The following is a 9775-nucleotide window of genomic DNA, read 5'->3' on the forward strand; positions in this document are numbered from 1 at the left end:
GTGAATTAAAAGGTACCATATTCATGTGGCAGACGGCCCCGAGAAGTTTTATTTTCACTGCAGCAACTGTTCTTTTAGAAGCTTACGTCCAGCAATGCCAACTAAACATCTTTTCACATAGCTTGCAAAACATCGTCATGTTTTAAATTTGATCTCGGTTGCCTTACCACTAGCTTTTTGCAGTTGGATAAGGCAGCATTATTGGACTTTGGAGAAGCTGCAGCAGCGCTGGCTCAGAATTGGATCAGAATGGAGCCAGTGTTCTTCCTCTCGCATAAGGTTTGGGAGGGGGGGGGGTGTCGCATTTAGGCTGTACAAAAGGTACAAAATGCATGGTAGCTCAACATTTCTTCATAGGCCTATAGCAGGGGAACAGAGGATCCTCACTGCCTTGACAATTCCACCTCTGGTATGCCACTTTCTGGGTTTTCCCGGGATACCTGGGAGGCTTTAGTGATATTTCAGAATTCAGACCCCTGTTTGTGAGCGCGTCTGGGGTCTCCCCCGCGCCTCAGGTACCTGCATATCCTACATCCGAGATGGGTCCTGTCTAGTGGTGTCAATCGGAACTTGTATCTTCGGAATTCCGATTTTGTCCAATGTCCAATTCGGAATTCGGTTGGACAATGACGGCAGGCGTTGGACAACTTTGGACAATCACTTGCTACACCTCAGCATTTTTATAAAGCAATCGTGTTTAATACTGATTGGCGAATAGAAAGCTCAGCTTTTGAGATGACTAACACATTAAAGCTGGTAATAGTACATTTAAAACAAATTAATAACAGTGTTGAGTGTAAACTATTGCGTAGGTTTCGGACACCTTTGGACAAATGGCTGGCTTGGACATTTTTGGACGGACAATCGACGTAAGCATTGGAAATTGGACGGACATTGGACATACATTTTCTGAAACTGACACCACTAGTCCTGTCACAGAGGGGCGGCCCGGAGCCGTAAATGGGGACAGGGGACGCCAGGAGGGCCGCAGCGAGCCACCCTTTGTGTCCGGCGTCCCGTCCGGTCCTTTACCGGGAATCCCCTCCTCCCCTCCCCAGCCCGTTCACCAGGCGCTGTTCCCAGGACAGGGGCCACTCTACCCAATAACAACCAGCCCGGTCACCCCATCCCACTGCCACTGCATGCACAATGCATATTGTGTGCACGACAATCTCAACAGCACACCTGACATGTATCGCGTTACGCCGTGGTGGGTTTCTCCATCGTCCTGGCGGCGGCGCGGCGGTGAATGCGTTGATCTATCTGTGAGAATCTTGGATTCACCCGCGGTGTATATAATTATACAAACAGACTCGCCGTCGTCTGGCGGCTTGTCAGTTGTTCGCGTGGCTGTCGCAACTCGCACGTCACCACGCGGCACCGACCGCCTGGAGAGGAGCGGCCCTGCAGCGTGCTCCCGGGGGCTCCCCTGTGAGACAGACCACGAGGGAGAGCGACAAAACATGTGACGTCACACATTCTTCGGAATTTGCTTGTCCCCATCATCCCTGCGAAACTGCAGCAGCGCCTGAATGACATAAAGACGCATTCTGAGATTTCTGAGGGATTGCAGATAGGAAGATTTTTTCAGGTGAACCCTTATCGTCCTACGTCTTGCGTAGCTAATTTTGATTTATGTGTATAGGTACACGTGTACTAGTACTGAACGATCTGTTTCGAATACGTAAGCTAAAACGCCTGTGCGCAGAGGGGGGGGGGGTGATTTCTACCTAAAACCCTGCAAACACCTCCCATCTGTATCGGCCGCTGTATCTCAGCCGCCGCCGGTACCTACTTGGAACGGCCAGCCTGCAGCCGGGCGCTGGGCCGGCCTGTTCCAGCACGCCGCTCCGGTCGGCACGGCCCGGCTCCGTGCCAGCTGCAGCTGCGCCGGGCCCCGGACCGGTGACGTCACGTCCGAAACGCGCCATCCCCCCTCCCCCTCCCCCCGTCCCGGCCCGGCGCGGCGCCGCGGCTGGGCCGCCGCCGCCGCCGCCGCCGCCGCCGCCCCTGGCCCCCGGCCCGGACCCAAACGGCCCAGTGCACCGCGCTCTTACCAGACCTCGACTAGAGGTGCTGCATTGTCGCACCACGAAACCCATGGTCCGGACTCCGGAGGCATATCTGGTTATAACTTATAAATTGGTACTGATGTTCGCGTGTGTATGCGATTGCAAGTGTGATGGTGTTGGTCTGTTTGTCCAACAAATAACACCGATGGGCCGCAGACCGTTTTGTTTCTTTTAACAAAGAACGAAACCTTTGTTTTGGTGCTGAGGATTCGGTCACGTCACGCGGGCGGGGCCTGATCGATGATGGCGTGCTGAACGGCGCGGTGGACATTCTGGGGCTGTAAAGCCGCGACCATATAGAGCTCTATGGCTTACCTATGGCTCGTGAACTACCGCAAGTTCGGGGTATAAACGGATAATATGGAAAAAATTACTATTACGTATGCTATCGTCCCAATAAAACCGCATGTTTTGAGGTGTTTTACCTCCCCCCCCCCGGCCCGCGGCGTCGCCTGCCTCTACTGTCCCTCGCTGCATAGAGCCGATGGCTCAGCCGAGGCCGCTACTGTCGCTCCGTATACATATGTATATACACCTAGGCACGGCATGGCGGTGAGGAGGGGTTTATTTTGACGGTGCCGGTCCGGCCGGGCGCGGCGTGCCAAGCAGGCGGCGCCGGCAGTGGGGAGGGGCCACTGCGCAGTTGCAGTCCGGCGGGGCGGGGGGAAGTCGGCCTCACCGGGCCGAGCCGTGGTGGACTGAGCTGGCGGCTGGAATTCCCAGGCGTGGTGGACCAGGCCGTGTTTTGTGGGCTGTGGAATGGGGGAGGGCGACACATTCCTAAACGCTCCGCGCAGAGGTGCGTGTGCCGCATGCATGCGCCAGTTGTCTGTTGATCCACCGAATGAGCGTGCTCGCAGCGATCTTGCGCGTTTCAAGTGATTAGTGTTAGGTAATGGCGATGGTATTAATTTGCATGAAATGTCGTTTTTTTGGAAAGCCAGTTGGAACATTTCAAAGGGCTTTTCACCGGACATAACGACCTAAAAGCTAACAGCGATCAGTTGAGCAAGCGCAGACTCGGAAAAAGGTATGGTTTACTGGTCATCTATATCTGGTGCTAATTAATTTCCAGGGTCGTTCATTCGGTCGGCGTGGTTTTTAGATTATATCCATGATCACGCAGATCTGTCAGTACGTACCTTGGTATCAGAGTTTCACATTCGAATCGTTACATCAGAGCATTTATTACAAAATAGCAGATCTTACATCCCGCGGTAGGCCACAAATGTTCTGACGTCCTCGGCAAGAGTCAACTCATGACCCCAGGCCAATATCCCAGTCATTACCCACGCCTCTATTTAATACACGTCGACCCATGGTGGAGTAATAGATCCAGCATGGCTGATCGAAGAAGCTCGAAGAATCGAAGATCGAAGAAGAAGGTTACAAAAGAATGAAGCTTTTAAGTGCCAAGGCACAACGTTCTCATTGTCTTCTTCCCTTCCGCGTTGTGAGTTGACACTTCCTGCACGACCTGTTACGGGGACACATGACGCGAAGTGCCTTAGTGATGTCGACAGCAGGTCAGCAAGGACACTTCCGAACACACCCAGTTGAGGTCATCCTTAAAAGTCTCTTCCCAGCAGTCACAGCGTCGCGCATACACATTTTACACAGACAGGCCGCGGTGCACATTTTACACACAAATCATCAGCGCGTCACAGATCAACACCTTCACAGATCAACTCCACCTCACAGCGCGTCGTTGGCCTGCTTGCCGTAGACGAAGCCGTTCTTCTCCTGCATCTCCTGGTAGTAGTGCAGCACCACGACGAACCAGTACCAGAAGACGGCGATCAGGCCGGCCACGGCGACCACGAGCAGGATCAGCCACCAGACGCCCGTCACACACGCCGCGATGAAGCCGATGGCCACGCCGATGCTCTGCAGACCGGTGACGATGCCCGTGTAGATGAGCCAGGCCAGCAGCATTCCGCGCCGGCTGTTGTTGACGCCGTGAACCAGCAGCGCATTCATCACCAGGTGCAGGATGCAGAACACGAACTGGAACACGATCTGCACAATGACCGACGAGTTCATCTGCGCGTTCTCCTGCTGGGAGAGCTGTATGGTGCCGGCCACCTCGCTGACCAGGCCCAGGCTGCCCAGCACGAGCAGCGTGATGCCGATAGCCCGCGACCCGTCGCGCAGGTCGAAACAGCCGCAGCAGCCTGTCAGGCGACCCATCTTGGTCAAGTTGTGCTGGACGGTGCTAGAAGCGACGCACAAATGCCACCAGTCCTCCGCAAAATGTCACAAAGGTGCGGTGGCTATCGAGCGCGGCGAGACCCACCCATTGAACAACTCTCGGCAACTGGCGCGCCACAGGGCCGGCCGGGCGTGTCATCCACTCGGCGGTCGATGTGCGCCTGCGCAGTGCCGCCGCCGCCGCTGCGGTCGGGCGGTCGGGCGGTCGGGGGGTCGGACGGTCGGCGGTCGGGCGGTCGGACGGTCGGCACTAACACCATACCGCTGAGCCGAGCCGGGCACGGCCGCGGGCCGGCGTCGTCCTTTGATTGAGCCCACTGTGACTGGCGGCCCCCAGGCCGGCGATCGTATACACTATACGCCACGGTATACCGTGAGGGAGAGGGCTCATTTGACAGGACATATGCGTTTGTTGATTCTGTTACCCGTGGGTCAATCAGTGACATCCCATGCTTATCGAATTTAGATCACTTATAACTTACAAGTGTCTTCAAAGTCACCGACATTATGAACAGGGACGTATGCCATTGTCAACAATAGATATGTCCGTCCCAATTGACCCCAGAAATAGCGGACAGGTAAAATCAAACGGGAGCTAAAAGCAGCGTAATACCAATGTCTTGAGGCTTTCCAAGGGTGCGTATTATTTAGGCCAGGGTTCATAATGTCCAGGGCATGATGTGTCCAGTGCTCGAAATGGCCAGTGCCTTGAATTGGCCAGTGTTCATATTGTCCAGGGATTACATGGTCCAAATGTGGCCAACTGGCTGCAGATAGGGTAAATTCAAAGAGACCAGGGTTCATAATGTCCAGGGCACGATGTGTCCAGTGCTCGAAATGGCTAGGGTTCATAATGTCCAGGGCACGATGTGTCCAGTGTTCGAAATGGCCAGGGTTCATAATGTCCAGGGCACGATATGTCCAGTGTTCAAAATGGCCAGTGCCTTGAATGGGCCAGAGTTCATAGTGTCCACTGTCCAGGGATTACATAGTCCACCCAACCCAACCAAACCTAACCTATCCTAACCTAACCTAACCTAACCTAACCTAACCTAACCTAAGGTAATGATGTTTGCCTACCGGGGATAAGGAAAAAGTTTCTCGCATGAATAGATTGCAAGCAATAGTAAATCAAATATTTTTAGGTTAAGTGGTTATGCATCAGGCTTCAGGCCTTCGGCCTGAAGCCAGATACATAACCACTTAACCTAAAAATATTTGATTTACTATTGCCTGTAATCTCTCCTAAGGCATTGCCTTCGGCACTGCACTGCTTTGCATTGAGCTGGTTCCGTGTTTTTTTTTACATAATGACGTCACTTTCAGTGACTATGTAATCCCTGGACACTATGAACTCTGGCCTATTCAAGGCACTGGCCATTTTGAACACTGGACACATCGTGCCCTGGACATTATGAACTCTGGCCATTTTGAACACTGGACACATCGTGCCCTGGACATTATGAACCCTGGCCATTTCGAACACTGGACACATCGTGCCCTGGACATTATGAACCCTGGCCTCTTTGAATATACCCTATCTGCAGCCAGTTGGCCGCATTTGAACCATGCAATCCCTGGACATTGTGAACTCTGGCCCATTTAAGACATTGGCCATTTCGACACTGGGCATAACGTACCCTGGACATTATGAACCCTGGCCAGAATGAATGCTCCCCAATTCCAAGCACTCGCTTTCGGTACTTACGTTATGCCATTGCATATAGTACAAAAGACGTTAATCTGCGCCGTGTTGATACCAAAGTCTTAGGGCTCTTAGGCTTTCCATGCATGGATGCGGAGCCGTAGAAATTGCAGACGGCTCCGGCTCCAGCTCCGGCTCCGGAGAAAAAATCAGCTACGGCTCCGGTTGAAATGTCCTGGCGGCTCCGGCTCCGGCTCCGGCTCCGACTCAGTACATTCCCTATGCGATCAATTAAATACGGGTGGAAGAAAAAAGCAATTTGATTGGTACATGCTGCTTCTGTACAGCGGCGTAGCCAGAAATCAGCGAAAGGGGGGGGGGCATGGTGCTCGAGGGGGCGACTTTTTCCCTTGAGAGGGGCGCCATTGTCAGCTCGCGACAGGGGCGTCAGTCTAAAATGTAACGTCATGTTCATGCATGATTTACTAGGTGCTGTAAAATACGAGTATACAAACTAGGTTTCGCTGATTTGTCATAAAATCCAATTAATGCAATTTGCAGCCCAGTGTTGTTTTTTCAAAAAAACCTTGATCTTGATGAATATTTAGCACGATATAGGAAACGAGCTCAGGCTACGGACATTTTTTTCTAAAAAAAAAAAACGCATCCATGCGAATTCGAAACGGTAAAACATACCTACATTGATCGATGAACACACTTTTTATTCTTTGCAAAAAATTATACAGGTTCACTAACTGATCCAAAATGACCTGTGGCGGGCGTTTTCACGCGACCCACTCTAACCTGGCTCCTGGGCCACGTAGCGACACGCAGTAAGCGGCAATCGAAAGACCGTCAAAATAATGACGGAAACACTTTGTTTAGTTTTCAGGTCAGGTCAAAGGTCAGGTCGCCAGAGGTCATCAAAGGTCAAATTTAGTCCATTTAAACAATTTTGGAAACTGCCAACGGATAAATCGGGAATCAATAGAGCTACAGCGCCGAGGAAAAGCACATTTGATAGCCATTTTACAGACCTTCCTGATAATTGCCCTCAGAATTGACCTCGGGTCCACGGTTTAGCCTCCAGATGGCAAAACTCCAAAAATATCTGTTTTTAAGAAAAACGTTTTCTGCGATACCTTTTGCCTCAAGACAGTGACGAGATTTGTTTTGCCAGCATCGTGTTCCTCTCGTCGAGACGCGTCGAAAGAACTATACGTTGACATTGAAATGTCATTTTAAAAATTTGACCTCAGGTCAAGGCCATGACCTGACCGGAAAGGGTCATGCTGCATATCAGTCGATCCGTATCGTCGAGCTGAACACATCTGACGTAGTTTCACCGCTCTAGCATATTTTTATCAAAAGTTATAGCCAAAAAACTACTGGTGACCGTTCATGGCCTGAGATGACCTCAGGAGCATACAGAAGAGTCAGAACTCACAGGTGCATTTTTCCTATTCATTGTGTTTTGTTTACCTATGAACCGATGTTTGAGAGGGCATTGAACAGCATTCGTCCAAAAAAGGCGCATTTCATAGTTTCTCCCATTGACTTGTAATGGAGAGGTCGCAAAATTGACCTGAGCCAGGGTTGTGCTCGACTCAAAAAAATTTGCCGACTCGACTCATCATTCAACTTCAGAATGCCCTGACTCAACTCTGACTCAAACAAGGAGCTGATTTTTTCCCTTGACTCGACTCATGACTCAAGCGGCTCAATGAAAATATGAGTTGACTCAAACTTGACTCAAATTTTTTGTTGAGTGAAGTGTGTTGACTCAAAATTGACTCAGATAAAAAAGTTGTTGAGCGGGGGGGGGGTGAAAAAATCCGGCAGCAGGGCCAGGCCTAAGTTGTTAAGCGGGGGGAGAATGAAAAACTTATACTATATAATGTTTCTAGAAAGTTGAGTCAGATTACTCATGTTCCTAAATGTTTTTGACTCAACTAAATTGCGAGTCGTGAACGAGTGACGCTGTGCGAACTGAATATCAGTGTGATCACTACGATCGTGATCTGGCAAGATGCACCGTGACCTTGCAAGGTGTTTAGTGTTCCTAGCACTAACCTTTCTCCTGGTGACCGCCGCGACACCCGCCGGGAACGACGGAAGCCACGCACCTCCGTCGCCTGATGAGAGCCGCCGTTTCGCTGGCCGTCGATGCTGTCGACACGCCGATCGGTCCGACCACACCCCTGCTCCGGCGGCCCCGAGGGGCCATGGAAGACCTGACCCTGACCCTGCGCGGCCGCCGACCGCGCGCCCTACACATCGTGGCAGGCGCGGTGCCAGCGCCCGGCGCCGGGGGTGTAGGGGAGGACAGGCGTGGCGACGCTCCTCAGCCGACGGCCGCAAACGGACCTTGATGATTGGGATGCTCAACATCCAGTCCCTTTTACCGAAGATCGCATCACTCCAACATGACCAGCTGAATCGTTTCGACCATGACTTCTTTTTACTCACCGAGACCTGGCTTAGATCCGCCACTGCGACCCGACTCGTCACCTTCCCGGGATACACGCTGCACCGCGCCGACCGGCCCGGGGACGCCGGCTACGGTGGAGTGGCCATCCTGGCCCGCGACAGCTACCAGGCCGCTGTCATCCCCCAGCCGCCAGCTGACTGCACCAGCTGTCTGCTGGAGTCCCTGTGGCTGCGAGTGAAGCCGTCGGCCGGCCCGCCCTTCACGCTCGCCGCCGTCTACCGGCCGCCGCGGAGAACGGCCGCGGCACTCCAGGCGGACATTGGCGAGCTGGAGCTGCAGTACCAGCGTGTAGTGCTCCAACACTCCGGGCCGATTCTTATCATGGGTGACCTAAACTGCAACCTGTTAGACACAGGTACAAACCCTGGCCGGGACCGACTCCGTGAAATGTTGCAGTCTTTTGATTTATATCAGCATGTGATGCAGCCCACCTTTTACACCGGTTCACTTTTAGATGTAGTTATTTGCAACTCTGAACACATCATCCGTCGTCTAGCGGTGTCAAAATGCTCTTTTAGCCCTCATTATGTCGTTCGCTTGCTTTTATCTTTACCGAAACGTGTTAAAAAACCATCCCGTCTGCGTTTTAGGCCGCTCAAACGTATCCAGCGAGATGCATTGCTTAGCGATTTGTACAGTGTGGACTGGTCGTGCGTTTTTAGCAGCTATCCAGTTTCTTTCATGTGGTCCTTCTTTACTGATCGTTTGCTATCCGTTTTAGATAGACATGCCCCGACTAAAATCGCTACCATCCGGAACCCTGAAGCGCCGGCTGTCACCGCGGCGACTCTCGATCTCATGTCCCAGCGGAGGGGTGTACTGCGCCGCGAGGGGAGATCGCCGACCTTTCGCGAACTTGATAGGAGGGTCAGGTCGGCGATCCGGCAAGATTGTAGAGCGGACATTGAAGCTAGGCTCCGTGAGCATGGCAGCAGCTCACTGTACCGTGTGATCCGCCCTATAATCGCCGGAAAGCGTAGCAGTGCCCCTAGTCTTCCTGCCGCTACTCCCGACGAGGTTAATGCGTACTTTGTTGGTGTCGGTGCTCGGATTGCTGATGAGCTGGCCAGCCTGGGGCCCCCGCCCGCTGTCCCGTGTCGCCTGCCGCGTGTGGGCGCCTGCGGCTTCCGCGTGCGCGGCACCACGCTGGCCGGCCTGCGGGAGGTAATGTTCTCCATGAAGCGTTCCGGTGTTTGTGGGCCTGACGGAATTTGTATCCGTATCCTAATCCTATGTTTTGACGCCATCGGCCCTGTCCTTCTCCACATCATTAACTCGTGCCTTACCAGATGTGAAATCCCTGATTCATGGAAACACTCCCTGGTGCATCCTATTTTCAAGTCCGGCGACCCTTCC

The 9775-nt window shown here is 52.7% G+C and overlaps 1 protein-coding gene across 1 annotated transcript; it reads right to left on the reverse strand.

Moving 5' to 3' along the window:
- Positions 1 to 3242: 3242 nt before the first annotated feature.
- Positions 3243 to 4407, reverse strand: LOC122385788. The gene has a single exon (XM_043374298.1). The coding sequence runs from the start codon at positions 4260 to 4262 to the stop codon at positions 3768 to 3770; it is 495 nt and encodes a 164-aa protein (XP_043230233.1). The 5' UTR covers positions 4263 to 4407; the 3' UTR covers positions 3243 to 3767.
- Positions 4408 to 9775: the final 5368 nt, after the last annotated feature.

Source organism: Amphibalanus amphitrite, unplaced genomic scaffold (assembly GCF_019059575.1).
Source record: "Amphibalanus amphitrite isolate SeventyFive unplaced genomic scaffold, NRLGWU_Aamphi_draft 000230F_arrow, whole genome shotgun sequence".
NCBI lineage: Eukaryota > Metazoa > Arthropoda > Thecostraca > Balanomorpha > Balanidae > Amphibalanus > Amphibalanus amphitrite.

Excerpts from the sequence above, each read along its gene's own strand:
- LOC122385788 (XM_043374298.1), bottom strand. The coding sequence starts at position 4,262 with ATGGGTCGCCTGACAGGCTGCTGCGGCTGTTTCGACCTGCGCGACGGG.